Source organism: Zeus faber (assembly GCF_960531495.2).
Source record: "Zeus faber genome assembly, chromosome: 11".
NCBI lineage: Eukaryota > Metazoa > Chordata > Actinopteri > Zeiformes > Zeidae > Zeus > Zeus faber.
Genome location: NC_137205.1, coordinates 16,521,673 through 16,538,064, shown reverse-complemented (window position 1 = coordinate 16,538,064; position 16,392 = coordinate 16,521,673). Strand labels below are relative to the sequence as shown.

The 16,392-nt window shown below is 42.3% G+C and overlaps 2 protein-coding genes across 3 annotated transcripts; one reads left to right on the top strand and one right to left on the bottom strand.

Annotated features, from left to right (window-relative positions):
- Window positions 1-3,045: 3,045 nt before the first annotated feature.
- On the bottom strand, window positions 3,046-10,766 carry LOC307237089 (uncharacterized protein). Of its 2 annotated transcripts, none has more exons than XM_080009711.1 (7): window positions 10,714-10,766; window positions 9,841-10,017; window positions 7,463-7,636; window positions 7,248-7,353; window positions 6,096-6,249; window positions 4,218-4,359; window positions 3,046-3,578 (listed from the first exon to the last, which is right to left on the bottom strand). In XM_080009711.1, coding segments are annotated over exons 1-7 (879 nt in total). In that variant the 5' UTR covers window positions 10,716-10,766; the 3' UTR covers window positions 3,046-3,454. The 2 variants fall into 2 exon arrangements, with proteins under 2 accessions (XP_079865837.1, XP_079865838.1); XM_080009712.1 differs by having other exon boundaries at window positions 7,463-7,618.
- Window positions 10,767-10,915: 149 nt separating this feature from the next.
- LOC307236572 (uncharacterized protein) lies at window positions 10,916-14,480 on the top strand. Its single transcript, XM_080009040.1, has 3 exons — window positions 10,916-12,144; window positions 12,554-12,667; window positions 12,779-14,480. Exons 1-3 carry the CDS (start codon window positions 11,518-11,520, stop codon window positions 13,724-13,726), a joined length of 1,689 nt encoding a protein of 562 aa, XP_079865166.1. The 5' UTR covers window positions 10,916-11,517; the 3' UTR covers window positions 13,727-14,480.
- The last annotated feature ends 1,912 nt before the right edge of the window (window positions 14,481-16,392 follow it).

Here is a 16,392-nt window from a genome sequence, read left to right as displayed (position 1 = left end):
GTTGCTTTGTAATAAGGTCATATTCACAAAGTTTAGTCCATGCATTTGCTTAAGTTCAGTAAGTAATGTTCTCTCTCTTTTTTAATACAAATTTTTCTCAACCGTCTTGTATTATTTTCACGTGTAATAAATGTACAACAGGTATGCGAAAATAGGCCAAAAAAATATATTTTTTAAAAGGTTAACGAGCAGGGTAAAGTCCTCTCCCATAATAAATAAATACATAAATGCATAAATAAATAAAAGGTAGAAGTGAATCCATTCACATTTAACTAAGCAATTAACGAAACCAACCAAGATAACCAAAATATACATATCGGGCAAATGAACACAAATAATGTACTTTCAAACAATCATCAATGAATAGAATATACAGTAGTGTGCTGTATATATATATATATATATATATATATATACAGTATATATATATATATATATACACACCCTCCACTTGCTGATGCACCATCACATATTTAAAATCAGAACCAAAGATGTATCTTCCCCTGTTAAGATGGCAGAGCATAATTGCTTCTTATTTTCCACGTAATAAGGCCAATCACTGTCTTCGAAAAAAGCATAAGAGGTAGGTTTGTAAAGCCCGGAAAAACCCATCTTGAACCAGAGAAGCAGATTAGATTAGTTTTAGATTTGATACGATTCTAAATAATCCTGTTTGATGTGAATCTCTGCCTCCGTGAAGAGAAATGGAAAGAATGCAGGCAGCTTAGTTGGCCTCGGTGAGAGAATGTACAGTATATGCACTTTTATCTCTATTTCTTTTATTATCTCATTTCATTCTAGTTTGTTTGGAGTGTGTTGAATGAGACCCCTGTGGGTGACAAGTAACATCTCTTTCGATACATTTGTGTTGGATTTTTATTGCATTCCATATGAAGCGCTGCCATTTATTATCAGCTCAGATATAATATTAGTAATTTGAGTGGTGACTTTTACTAAATGATTGGACTGTGATTTCCACTGGTACCTCCAGAAACAGACCACACCTATTTGTCTGTGATGTGAAGCTGATAAACCCAACAGGATGTGTGGAGACGGAGGGGGGTGTCTGTGTGTGTGTGTGTGTGTGTGTGTGTTTGTGGCAAATGGAGAGCACGCAAGAGGAAATAAGGTTAGCCAGTCAACTGAAATATTGGCCTTTTCACATCAGAGACAGTTTTGCACTCGTCTCTGTGGATTTTCTCATTTTAATTCTATTATATAAGACCTGATTGAAAAAGGAAGTGGATTTGGGAGTTCAATACTGAAAAAAATCACACAATTTTGACAAAAAAGTGTATACTATATGGAATACAATAGTATAGAATAGTATAGTAGTAATATATAATGAATTATATCATGTTTATAAGATATAATATAAGAACACTTTATTAATCCCCGGAGGGAAATTCAGGATATTATTTTCATTTTATATATATATATATATATATATATATATATATATATTTATATGTATATGTTATTATATATATTTATTTTTATTATGTATCATTCGTTTTTTAATGTTATTTTTTAGCAAATATTTTATTATATACATATACACACATACAGACACACATATGCGCATATATATATATAAATATATATATATATATATGTCTGTATGTATACACACACACACATATGCATATATACTGTATACAGACACAAACCTCTACAGCTGTCCATATTATATTCAGGGAAATAACAATGTCATTATTCCAGATGACCGAACGGCAAAGCTCAACTATTAAGTCATTGCAGCTGCGGAGCACCGGGAGCCTCCGGGTGGGGCCCAGCCCTACCTGCGGCCCCGCAGTCCACGCACTGTCCGTTCCCCGGCTGGTCCAGAAGCAGCTTGAGGAGGAGTCGGTTCTCTTCCTCCATGACGGCCGGTGGGGCTACTCCATCGCTTGTGTGAGGCTGGAGAGTGACGTCATTCTTATTGTAGGGGCGTGGAGAGGGAGAGAGAGAGCGAGAGAGAGAGAGCGAGAGAGAGAGAGAAAATCAGCTAAAAGAGACGGAAATATTTTAAATTAGATTTTGCTCATTATGAAGGTCGGGATCAAATAAAAACAGGGTTAGGGTTTGACATCAGAGTTTAAAAACGTACAGATAAGTGACGATAAACCTGGAAAGGAAAAACCCAGCGCCCTCTGGAGGACAAGGTGGAACGCGACAGCTTCGTGTGCTCTGGAAAAAAAGGTTCAAGATTCAAGATTCAAGATTTTTATTTGTCACATACATATACATACTTCCATACATATATGCAGTGAAATGTAATGCAACGCACCCGGTGATAGCACACAAGAAGTCCTAGGAAAAAGTACTAAAATAAAATAAAATAAAATAAAAAGTAGAAAATTACTTTCTAATAGACCGACTAACTGACTCCTAAAACGTAATACAGTAAGTGGAATACTTATAGAATAAGATAAAAAATATATAGAATAAAATACAATAAAAAATAAATTGAAATAAAATGGAATAGGTTGAAGGAATATGGCTATGTATATAGGTTGAAGGAATATGGCTATGTATATAGCCATATTCGTATGTAGGTTCATCTCGCCTGTCTTCCCTCCATCCCTCTATTTGCTCGGTTTACTCTTTTGTCAGTAAATTGGTGATCAGATCAGATCATCCATATTATGGCCATTTCACATTCAAAGCTAAAAAAATAACCAGGATATATATATTGTAAATTCCCCCCTTGTGGGACTAATAAATGTTTCTTACCGCATCTCATATATAAAATATATACAGTAATATATATATATATATATATATATATATATATATATATATATATATATATACACACACACACACACACACACACACACACACATACTGTATATAGTGTGACTTGGTAATAAAAAAACAGAACTATTTCAGTAAACTAAGACTTCCAACTCCAAGATCACAAACACACCTAACTACAAAAATAGTTCCTGTCTGTATTAACTCTCCACTCCATAATAAAGGTGAAAATAGCCCAAAAATGTAAACAAGAAATCACAACACAAATGGATTTTTTTTCTTTTCTTTATTTTCCAAAACGGTTATGAAACAAAAGTAGAAAATTGTTTGCATCGCATGCATGACTCCAAATGAAATGACAAACACAAGCCATGGGATGTTTTTCCATGGCGCATACATTGATTCCAGAGTCAGTCACACAATTTGACAAAAAAATAAAATAAAAGAAGACCATGTCAGCAAGAAAGACTGAACATTTGAAGATCACTTTTAACACTCTAGTTTTCTGGAGTTTGGAGGGAAAAAAAAAAAAAACAATTCGGTGGAGGTGGGGTCAGCACAGCTTATCTAAAAAAGAAATAATAATAATGAAATAAAGGATTATTTAATTATTATTAAAAAGGATGTTTTTTTTTTTTGTTTTTTTTTTTGTTTTTTTTTTTTTTTTTTAAATCGAGAACCCCAGGTTGTTTCTCTAACGGGAGGAGTTGGAGCTGGATCGGGAGCGGTGACGCCTGCGGCCGGGAGACCTGGAGCGAGAGCGGCGGCGTGGGGGTGGCGACCGCCGGGGCGGCGACCGTCGCCGTGGCGACCGGGACCTGAAGAGGCAGGGAAGAGGGAAAAAAGAAAAACACAAATCACCAACAAGAGAGGAGCAGATGGACATGAGCCGCTACAGTTCCTCTTCGCGATGTACTGTATAAACACAGGGCATTCGGAAAGTTTTAAGACCCCTTCAGTACATAACATTTGGTTATGTTGTATGTGTTATGTTACAGCCCTACTCTAAAGTGGATTCAATTAATATTGGTTTCATAACTTTGAAATAACTCCTATCATGCATAGTCCTCCATCCGAAGTAAGCAAAAGCATTTGGACAGATTGCTATAATGTTGAAATTTGCCTCTATTTTTATTTTTATTTTAAGGTCGGATATCTTTTGTATGAATTGACTTTTTCCAAGTCACTGTAAGACAACGTATTGGTCCCAAATACTTTTCAAATCTCAAATCAAGGCACACAATCTTTACTTTAAGCTCATGTTAGCTGTTTGATAGTAAATAGAAACATTTTGAGTAAATAAACCAAAAAGGTCAAGATCACAATAACAAGAACAACCTAAAGAGAGGAGGTTAGTGAGGAAACAACCCAAACGACATGAGTCAAAGCAAGTTGTACTTCATGTAAATCAAAGACTCCCAAGGGCACAGTACCACGCCCACGCTCCTCAAACCCACCTTCGCCTCATGCGGGGGGGCGAGCGCCGCCACATGGGGGGAGGCGGCAGCATCCTGCGGGGGGGAGACGGCCGTCGGGGGGGAGGACGGACCCTCTGGGTCAGCACGGCAGAGGCGGTGATCTCCTGCCCGTCGATCTGACCTAAGAATCACAGAGCCAAATCCATTATTAACACATGCAATACCACGCAAAGATCTGCAGTGGACTTTTGAGTGGAGGTCGACCGATTAATCGTTTGGTGCATTGATCGGCAGCGATAGAACGGTTTTTATAACGACTATCGGCCGAAATTGGCCCCAATAGTGGCTGATGGCTGCGTCGGTCACGCGTACATCAACCCTTTGCGTAGAGGCTCCATACACAAGGTCAAGCTGATGTCATTGTGTACCTGAGATCAATAAGAACAGCGATCCAACAGAAACGTTTGGTGAAGAGGTAATATGTCACCATGCAGAATAGCGGAATAATAATACTGCTTTGTCATTCGAACGATGAGAAATTCTAACGCAGACGCTTGACAAGACATGTGCTGAAATTGTGACAAAAGGTGGCCTTCACAACTGACGGCTGGTCAGGCGCTACTGAATCACCGATGAGCCTCACAGGACATTTTATCCAAAAGGACTGGAACAGACAGCCTTACAGCACAGTACAGTCAAGAGACATTTCTGGAAATGCTGGACTCCTCGAAAATCAACACACTAAGGCATGAGGCTTACTGAGCTTCCAGACGTAAGCTGGACTCACACTACTCACGAAATCAACGATGGCCTTTCCAGTCAAAGAGCTCTCTGGACATGATTGCCACATTGGAGAGCTGTGCAGGTCACTTTGGCCACTTTGCACTGGTCAAATAAAGGCTGAGAGCAATTTGAGAGGAGCTTGGCCTCCCAACACATCGCATCATCCAAGCTGCTCAGACTCGCTGGAAGTCAACACTATACATGCGGAAGAAGATGTATGGGCAGCGGCATGCGCTCAATGTTCATGCCAGTGAGCTGTCAATCTGCTGAACGGTGGGACATCGTGTTAAACATGATTGAGATGCTGGAACCACTTGTGGGAGCGACACTGGAAATGAGCCACTCAAGAGTCTGTTCTGAAACTGATGCTGCAACGGGGGGGGGTCCATCTTCAGCAGGCATCAAAGCCTAGCGGAAGACTATGCTTGACAGCCTGACAAGGTGATTCTCTAAGGCAGAGGACACAAAGTGTTTGGTGTTGGCAACCGTCCTTGATCCCTGTCACAAGGGCGAGCTCTTCGCTTCAGCGAAGGCAAAAGAATGGCTGAAAGAAGAAGCTGCACATGACATGGCAAAAACAGTGGAAGAGACTGGTGAACTGAGGATCTAGGAAAAAGGAGTCCAGGCCGATCCCCCTCCAACTCTTGTGGCTGGTCTGTATGCTAGGAGCAGCTCACCGCAGCTGAAGCCCAGTCTAGCTTGGAAATTGAGCTGGAGTGTAACCTGAGGTTACACAGCCAGTGGTTGAGAGGAGTGCCCAGCCTTTTGGGCGGCGGAGGAGTAATAAGTAGAGACGTCCAAGACTTGCTTCGCTGGCCAGAAATGATCTCTCTCCGCCACCCTCCACCATCCCAAGTGAGCGAATGTTCAGCGAGGCCGGACTCCCATGCGAAAAGCGGAGGAGACGCCTTTCTGGAGAGAATGCAGACGAGCTCTGTTTCTTTCATTATAATATCAGGCTTCTCAACTGGATTTACTGACGGTAAAAAAAACAACTAAAAACAGTCGCTCAAAAAACTTAGATCGACTGATACACACCCCCCCGGTATCGCCTTTTTCTTGCTCCAAATTTTCACTATTATATCGGCCTTTAAAAATCCCCTTTCGGCCTCTACTTTCAAGACGCTCCCTAACCTCCGTCCATGTGCTTGAGGGCCTTCTGAGCCTCCTCCGGGGTCTCGAACTCCACGTAGGCGTAGCCCCGCGCCAGGTTGGGGTGGAGCCTGTCGATGGGCATGTCGATTATCTTGATCTTCCCGTAGATGGCGAAGATCTCCTGGATGTGGTCCTGAGTGAGAAGGAGAATTGAAAACTATGTTAGGGCAGTCCATTTTCAATGTTCTATTCTGTGCTCCAGGACCTCCAACTTCTGACCAATCCGTTTCAAACAACAGTACATTTCAGTCGATAATTCCATAAATCAAATCATAATGAAAGTAAACAATGATAGACCTCCGTCAGTGAGTTCTACTGTTTTACTGTAGTGACTGTGGCTATAAAGTTTAAAGGTTCAAATTTAGGGCGACCTTTTCTTAGGCCTGTGACAATAAATACAGCAACAATAAAAAACACCCCGTTGTTATTGGAGAAACAGGGAGCGGAGACACAGCAGATTGCGGTGTGGTACGCGACCTTACACAACTCTTTTGCTTACATAAATACACACCTTTTGATTTTAAAGACCACCAATCGCGGTGGAAGACCACCAAAAACATCTTCCCCTCGAAGAAATGTTTTCGATGCAGAAAACTGCTCAGATTTTAGAGCCGACATTTCTGGTCGTTTTATATAATATAACAGACTCCAAGTATTTCGCCACGGGAGTCGCCATTTTGTTTTCTGGTCTGGCCAAATAAACCTGGAGGCACCAATGCCAGACCCTTAATAGCAGTCTAAATTCAACATGTGGGCGGGGCTGGATCTAGGCAAACATTAACAACGCACAAATACAAAAAACTACGCTAACATCTATGCCAACACTACTTCAATCGTAACCGGAAATTGGACTGTTTCCCGACGCTTAATGTAGTCGGCACGAAGCGATATTTGTACTCTGACGTGGATACATGATCCATGTCAGAGTACAAAGCTCTGGCAATATATTTTATTTTTTTAGTTGCTGTTTATTTATTACCATGATTTTATTTGTTTTTATCTTTATTATTATTATTGCCTACTGTGTTTGATGTGTGCTCCTATAACACCATAATTTCCCTCTGGAGATGAATGAAGTATCTATCTCTCGCTCTCTTTCTATCCATCTACCCACCCGTCTTCTACGCTTACTTTGGTGACGTTCCTTGTCAGTCTCCCGATGTGAACCTTGGTGGGTTTGGGGCTCGGGCTCCTCTTCCTCCGGTCCTTATCGTCAGTCTTCTTCTGGGTTTTTGACCTGGGGAAGCATAAAAAAAATACATTTAAAACACAATAACCTCTTCTATTACACCTCACCAAATCATGAAAACTAAATTGAGTTTATTAAAGTGAAGGGGGAGACTGACGGGGAGCGCCGGCGGTTGTCGTGGCCCCGTCTGCGGTTGGGGCTGGGGGACCCTGAGGAGCTGGAGGAGGATGAAGAGCGGGAGGAGGAGCCCGAGCGGCTGGAACCCGAGGAGCTGGAGCCGGAGGAGGAACCCGAGCTGGAGCCGGAGCTGCTGCTAGACGAGGAGTCAGACCTTTAAAGGATAAGATACTTTATTCAGGAAAGATAAGATACTTTATTCATCCCCGGAGGGAAATTACTGTGTTACGGCAGCTCACATCAAAAACAATAGTAATTAATAAAATAAGATATAAAATAAATAAACAGAAAAACAAAAATGTCAATATGCAATTAACCTAACTACAGGATGGGAAAATATAAATATAGTATAAATATAATGAACCTTACGATTAATCATTTTTAAATAATTATACAATTAATAATAAACAACAAAAAATTGGCAATATACAATAAACATAGCGACAAACATTAAATTCAAACCTAAAATATGACAAAAAACAATAACTGAAATTAAAATTTGTAGAGAAAACATGAAAAAATATGAAATTTGCAATACACTGTACACATGTAAGTAAACCAGAAAATAGAATGATTTTCCAATATACGATCAACTTTAAAATAAACAAAAATAAACCTAGCAATAATCAGCAAAATGTAAAAATAACCGAAAATAAGCAGTGATCAACAAGAATTCAGCAATAAACAATGACCTGATGATAAACAATAAGAAATAAAAATAAGCCTAGAAGTTAACAGTAAAAAAAAAAAAATAAGCCTAGAGATAACCAATAATAAAATAAATTGTGCAACACACATATACATACATATATACACACACACACACACACACACACAAAAAAGTATTTAGTTAGCTACCAATTGTGCAAGTTCTCCCACTTAAAAAGATGAGAAGCCTGTTATTTTCATCATAGGTATGCCTCAACTATGAGAGACAAAATAAGAAAAAAAAAAAAAAAAAAAAAATCCAGAAAATCACATTGTCAGATTTTTAAAGAATTTATTTGCAAATTATGGATTGTGGAAAATAAGTATTTGGTCAATAACAAAAGTTCATCTCAATACTTTGTTATATACCCTTTGTTTGCAATGACAGAGGTCAAACGTTTTCTCTAAGTCTTCACAAGGTTCTCTTCTCACTCCTTCGTTGCCCGGGCGGTGTGTTTGGGATCATTGTCATGCTGAAAGACCCAGCCACGTTTCATCTTCAATGCCCTTGCTGATGGAGGGAGGTTTTCACTCAAAATCTCACGATACATGGCCCCATTCATTCTTTCCTTGACACGGATCAGTCGTCCTGGTCCCTTTGCAGAAAAACAGCCCCAAAGCATGATGTTTCCACCCCCATGCTTCACAGTAGGTATGGTGTTCTTTGGATGCAACTCAGCTTTCTTTCTCCTCCAAACACGACAAGTTGAGTTTTTACCAAAAAGTTCCATTTTGGTTTCATCTGACCATATGACATTCTCCCAATCCTCTTCTGGATCATCCAAATGCTCTCTAGCAAACTTCAGACGGGCCTGGACATGTACTGGCTTAAGCAGGGGGACACGTCTGGCACTGCAGGATTTGAGTCCCTGGCAGCGTAGTGTGTTACTGATGGAAGCCTTTGTTACTTTGGTCCCAGCTCTCTGCAGGTCATTCACTAGTTCCCCCCCTGTGGTTCTGGGATGGTTGCTCACCGTTCTTGTGATCATTTTGACCCCACGGGGTGAGATCTTGCGTGGAGCCCCAGATCGAGGGAGATTATCAGTGGTCTTGTATGTCTTCCATTTTCTAATAATTGCTCCCACAGTTGATTTCGTCACAACAAGCTGCTTACCTATTGCAGATTCAGTCTTCCCAGCCTGGTGCAGGTCTACAATTTTGTTTCTGGTGTCCTTTGACAGCTCTTTAGTCTTGGCCATAGTGGAGTTTGGAGTGTGACTGTTTGAGGTTGTGGACAGGTGTCTTTTATACTGATAACGAGTTCAAACAGGTACCATTAACACAGGTAACGAGTGGAGGACAGAGGAGCCTCTTAAAGAAAAAGTTACAGGTATGTGAAAGCCAGAAATCTTGCTTGTTTGTAGGTGACCAAATACTTATTTTACAGAGGAATTCACCAATTAATTAAAAATCCTACAATGTGATTTCCTGGATTCTTTCCCCCCATTCTGTCTCTCATAGTCGAAGTGTACCTATGATGAAAATTACAGGCCTCTCTCATCTTTTTAAGTGGGAGAACTTGCACAATTGGTGGCTAAATAGTATTTAGTCGAACTGACTAAATACTTTTTTGCCCCACTGTATGTGTGTGTGTGTGTGTATATATATATATATATTATATATATATGCGAAATTTGGGATGTTTCCAACCTGCTACTGCTGCCAGTGGAAGCGCTGCGGCGTTTCCTCCCCTTCTCTCTCCCTCGCTCCTTCTCTCCTCGCTCCTTCTCTCCTCGCTCCTTCTCTCCTCCCTCCTTGCCGGCCGTCTTATCCTTCACCTTCTCTTTTGTTTTCTCCTCATCTTTCCGCTTGGTGGGAGATGGTGCCCTGAATGACAAGAGTATAGAAATGTACTTAATATTCAGTTTTTAACCCACTATTAAGTAACAATCCTCTATTGCTTAGAACAGGGGAAGTATATAACAAGCACAGGGAACAGTTACAGGTACCCAGGTTCTGTACGGAGGGGTGCAGGGTGTCTGCAGAGAGTTCATTTTAATACTTTTTTCCTGACATCTCATTCTTAAGTATGAGGATTCAGGATCCGTTTGGTTTTCCCCAACTCAGACGCAGAACAATGCAGTTGATCTTGGATTACATTAGATAAGTACTTTATCGATCCCTTGAGGGAAATTGCAGCAGTGTTGCACAGAACAACACCCTAACAAATAGGTATATATCAAATAAAGTAATAAAAATATGGAGGGGGGGGGGGTAATATACATAAAAAGAAAATATGAAAAAGGGCACTAAACAATAATCTATATTTATACTCAAGAAAAAATAACCTCATGATTTCCGATTTAATAACGGTTAAGGCCTAATCTAAAAACAAGCGGCTTTTAAGGCCTACGGGTCTCTACGGCCCTGTTCTGACGTTCTAATGGTTCGACGGATTGGACGTAAAGCACATTAAAGCGCGTTGCAGACCGAGTGTCGATCCGCTCTGTACGACCAGCAGCTTTGAGTTGTCGAAAAGGTTTAATCCCCGATATTAGAGGAAAACAAAACAATGGAACTTACATTTGTAGTAACGCAACGATCCCGCTTGCCTTCCACGCTCAGTCGAACAGCGGCGCACAGTGATGACGTGGGAGAGCGGAAGTTGCGTCGTATTCAAGCGCGGCTCGTTTGTTTATTTTGTTGTCGAGTTCAAAAGGAGGCGTCATATGGTTATTATGAATTGTTATATATCTCAGAGGTTGCACGGCAAGCGACACGATTTTTTGGGGGAGGCTTTTGTCTGCTACATTCTACGGAGTCCCCAGACTACGAGGTGAACGCGTCACGGAGCTGTGTTGACCGTAAACTGCTGCACGCTAACGAAGCTAGGCTAACCGGAAACCATGTTTACTGTAAACTATTGTAAGCTAACCTCGACGACTTGAATTGATATTGTGCTTATTTGTAGTTACATTCGCGCAGAGAAAACCCCTCGATGAACATTATTTGGACCAAATCCCAAATAAGCAATCGATAGATAGATAGATAGATAGATAGATAGATATTTACGTACTTTATTCATCTCCGGAGGGAAATCAAGGTGTTAAAGTAACTCACATCAGTTCAAGATTCAAGATTTTTTTATTTGTCACATATACATACTTTCATACATATATGCAGTTCAAACAAGCAACAATAATAAAGTAACAATTATAACATTTTTTATAATTATATAATAAACATAAAATCTACCAAAAAATATAAATAGTTGGCCCTATACAATCCACAAAAGAAATTAGTATAAACCTCTAAATCAGCAATTCACAATCCTTCAAAAAATAAGGAAAGGGTTACACACACATAGTGCTTCTTCGCTGGGAGACCATGGGTCGGCTGGATGACGCTGCCAAGCGCAAAGTGGTGGAGCTGCGGAAAGCGGGGCTCAGTTTCCGTAAGATCAAGGCCGTGCTGGAGCTGGAGAACATCAAAGTCTCGGCCCAGGCCATTTACCTGTTCCTTAGAGAGTTCCAGGGCAGGCCCCCGGGGAGGGTGCGGCCCGAGGAGACCGGAGGGGGTATCAGCATAGCCACACCACAGGGGCCAGGGCATGGTGGGGCCCCGTGGAGCAACGCTCAGCTCCAGAGCCTCCTGCGGGAGGCGTCTCACCACGCTGGCCTGGTAGCAGCTTCAGAGTTTGCCAAGAAAACCACCGCAGAGAGCAATGCGACTCGACCTGGCTCGGGAGACACTGATGTGGGTACCAGACCCGAGCAGAGCAGTGAGGGGAATAAGGAAGAAACGGGCATCCAGATAATTAGTGTCACCTCTTTAGCCCAGAACGGGCAACAAAGGTGTCCCCCCCAGGCCTCTGTCACCAGAGCGGTGGCCGGTGAAGGTCCATCTTCAATAACACCCGCGATGAGGAGGAGAGTCACTCCATCTCCAGCAACCAACCCCATCTTGGCAGCTCGGAAAAGGATCCTGGATAAAGCTCTGTCTCACAGGGCCAAGGTACTCGATGTGCTGTATATTGAGTGTTGAATATACATATACTGTAGCATTACTAGGGCTGTCATGATGATGTTTTAGTTGACGAATAATTGTCATTCAAAAAATTGCGATATACAATTTAATCGTCTTTTTTGGTTCATTTTATGCCGCTAGCATCGTGTAAATCTATGATATTGCAGTAATAGACATCCACTTTAAGTAGAACAGCCATTTATTGATGATTAAACCCTGGAACATAAACAATTACATTTAAATCCCCCATAAATTTCGATGGAATACATATACTCGTGGCGAATGTAATCACAATGTAATAGCGATAATGTGACAACTCTAAGCGTCACTATTTAGTTTAATATGTTGTGTATGTATGTATTTTTTAATCTTGAATTGTGTGTCCCCTCTTCTTAAGTCTTTCCAACAACTGGGATCTCTGCTACGTAGAGAACACCCCGGCGTTCCAATTCCTGATTTGAGAAATGTTGCGCCAGGAGATCGAGCAGCTTATGATCTAACCGCTGAGAAGGTTAAAAGAAATACAAGTCTGGAAATTATTTCTGCAAGTAAAGTGTACTGACCTTGATGAGTAGAGCTGGGCATGTTTTTTCAACTTATTTTTTCTGCTTTCCCATGGCAGACTATCATGGTGGGGCAGCCTGGAGGAACCAACGCCGCAAAACGTCTTCCGCCACAGAAACCTGGTCTCTGTGCTCGGGCCCCTCATCCACCTCCTCGATTTGGTGTTCGGCCTCCAAATCGGACACCGGCTCCTCTGGTGTCCTCGGCCTCCAGGGTGGCTGCCTTCCCAGCTGCGACCACCAGGATGGTGGTTGCTGGCAACCTGGGCTCCCAGCAGCCCTTCCAAGAGTCAGAAGCAAGGAGTAGCCTGAGTGGAGTCAATTCTAATGGTCTCCAGGACCAGGTCCAGGCTCTGGGCTCGGAGGTGCGCGGCCTGGCCCTGGCCGTCAAGATGCTGGTGGAGCAGCAGTGTCGCCTGGAGAGGGAGCAGGTCCAGCAGACCCAGGTCCAGAGGCAGATCTTGGGCGCATTGCAGGGCCTGGCCTCCAGACTCAGCCCATGCAGGAGCCTCCAACCCCAGAAACAACGCAACAAAACCCCGTCGCCGGGGTCCACGTCTTTCAGCCAGGACACCTTCACCTATGGCCAGGGTGCGTCCTACACCCAGTGCAGCCAGAGCCAGTCCAGGTACACCTCCATCGATGGTCTGGAGGCCATTGAGACCTTTAAACTGCCTGAAATAAGCACCAACGGCTTCGAGCCATGTAATAACACAGACACTCTCTCCACCGCACAAACGCAGACCTACGCCGCTGCCTACACCCAGCAGCAGAGTGCGTCCCTCCACCCATCCATACCATCCTACTCGCAGGCCTATGTCTCCACGTACGGACAGTCCAACACCCAGACATTCAAACGCTCGAATAATAACAAAGCTTCCGATTTCTCTGCCGCTTGTTCGGAAGGCTCTCTTCAGGACTTCGGCATCTCCACCCAGCTGGCTATGAACCCCAACCAATCTCCCAAGGGAAACCAGCTCAATATCATAAAAGTGGAAGAACCTTAAACTATCTAAAAAAAAAAGGTACATAGCCAAAGCCAATCAAATCTAATGTGTACCACATGGAAGTTATTTTTTTTAATTTTTTTTTTATCACACTTCAAACACTTTTACAGCCAGTTTAGTGTCTGAACCAAAACATATTTCTCAACATGTAACTCATGAGTGTTGGGATTTATTGGACTATTAGTGCTTTTGATGCTCTCAATTCTCAAATTGTGCCACCTTTGCAAAAAACAGGAACAAATAAACAAAGAGAACCAGAAACTCTTTTTCCCAGCGGGATGCTGAGAAGTGTGTTGTGTGTTGTGTGTGTGTGTGTGTGTGTGTGTGTGTGTGTGTGTGTGTGTGTGTGTGTGTGTGTGTGTGTGTGTGTGTGTGTGTGTGTGTGTGTGTGTGTGTGTTTTAGGATTTGGCTTTTGCCTACAATCTTTTGATACAATATGTGTCCCCATAATAATTGTGATTCAAGATTTGCACCTAAACGAGTCCTCCGCAACTTTATAATAAAATCTGTTTTTGTTATAAACATTGAAATGCACACGCTTTAATGCTGCTCTGAATTGGCAAGTACTCATTAGGGTTAGTTACTTGTTACTTTTACTCATTTGGTGCATTGGTGACTAGTTTGGACATTTTTGATATTTTTTTATTTAATTGTTGATAAATGTGTGGATTGGTTTCCAATTGTTGGCAGCACATGGAGGGAGTTTTGTATGGACAGACTATGAGAAGCCATATTTCCTGCTGTCTAAATATACTGTAGCCTAAATAAATTTAAATACATTGAATAAACTTTTGTGTGTCAGCTGTTTTCTTAATGCCAAATGGGCTTGACTGTTTTTATTTTTCATTTTTATAATTTCTATTGTCTTTTCGGTGAAACTGTTTTAAGAAACCATTTGTCTGATACACAGTATATTGTAACATTTTAGATAATTTATAAAAATGCAATAATTTAAAGCAGTAAAAGTTTCATTGTGGCAACAAACATGGCTGTGTTTTATCTGTAGACAGTACTGAAGTTGCCTCTCGTACATATGTGATGCTTTGACATTGTCAAACCATTATTTCTTGATATCGATATACATCTCGACGAGTAAAACTTTTTTTAAAGTCCATTGTTAATTTTGGTATTTAGTGAAGGTGAAATTATTTGATGTGGTTTTTAGATGTTTGCAAAAAGATTAACAATATAAATGCATTTTAGGGGCGATGGAATAGAATTGAATTCAACCCGTTCATATTTTAGTTGTTCTTTCATTATGTCTTAGGCCATAGGGGCCCGTGAAGCTCATTCCCACATACGCTAACTTTGAAGGTACGGTATCTGGGAGAGAGAGCGATAGGACCAACTTGAGCCCTGTCTCCACTATATGATGATCAAGGAATTTTCTACATTTGTTGTTGTTGAAATTATTAAGGTCATATTTAAAGGGGATTTTTTTAGCCACAGGTAGTAGGTAAAAAGCATTCTGATATAATGCATGTATACATTCCAAATCAAAACGGTACTTTATCTTTACCTACAATGGAATTGGAAAGAGACCTTGCCGTTACCACCTGTGGAAGCTTATTTGTACACCCTTACTATGACCCGCAACTCCAAAATGCAACTCATCCAATATAGGATTCTGTACAGAGCTCATATTACGGAACACAAAATGTTCAAAATGGGTTTTGTGGATAAAGACATTTGCTCTCACTGTTCCCTCAATACCAGAGATGACTACTTTCATGCCTTCTGGCTCTGCCCAACTATCCTAGCATTCTGGACCAACATCACCAAGAAGCTATCAACCCTTCTGGGTCGCAGCATTCCAGTCTCCCCGACTATATGTCTTCTCGGCGACCTCTCTTCAGTCAACCCACCATTTAAACACTACCAACCCATTTTGATCGCCTTAAAAATTGCCAAGAAAACAATATACAAATTGGAAAAACAGAGATAATCCCACCAACATCTTAATGGAAAAACTATTGGCAATATCCAAAAACAATGTTGATTCATTTAATGAAGTATGGGCTACTTTTATCACTGACACAACTCCATCATTTAATACTTGAGTCTTCCCCAGTCAGGGCAATGGGTGGGTGCCTCGGCGGCTCTCGGGTCATCCGTGGTGTGTAGGCCTGTGGTCTTGGGGGGTCCCGGAGCCCCACGGGGGTGTAAGGGGGGCCGGGTGGTGGTGCCCACTCCTTTTCCTGAGTTGAGCTGGCCTGTCTCCGGGGGTGGGCGTGTTCCTGGGGAGTACCAGCAGCTGGCGTCCGTGAGTTGGTTTGGGGCATGGTTGCAGATTTGGGGCTCGGGTTGGGGGCGGGGGGTGTGGGTCGAGGGTTCAGGTCTCGGTCCCCTGGTCGGTGGGTTTGCGGGTTGGCGGGCTGCTGGGGTCGCCCAACCCATGGGCGGGGTGGAAGGGCTTGCGTGTCCTTCTGCATCCCGTGCAGGGGGTGTCCCGTCGTGCCTTGCTGGTTAGGGTTCCATCTGGTCCTGTCAACCGAGGTCCTGAACCTGGCTGGGTGTACTCGGTGTGGGGCTCACCATGTGGCTTCCTTCGGTGGTGGGCAGTCTCCTGTCGTCACACCGGGCTGCCGGGGTACCTGTCCTCTGGCGCTCTCGGTGTGCGGGGCGCTTGTCGCCGGGGGACGGGCTGTGGGTGGTAGTGCCGTCT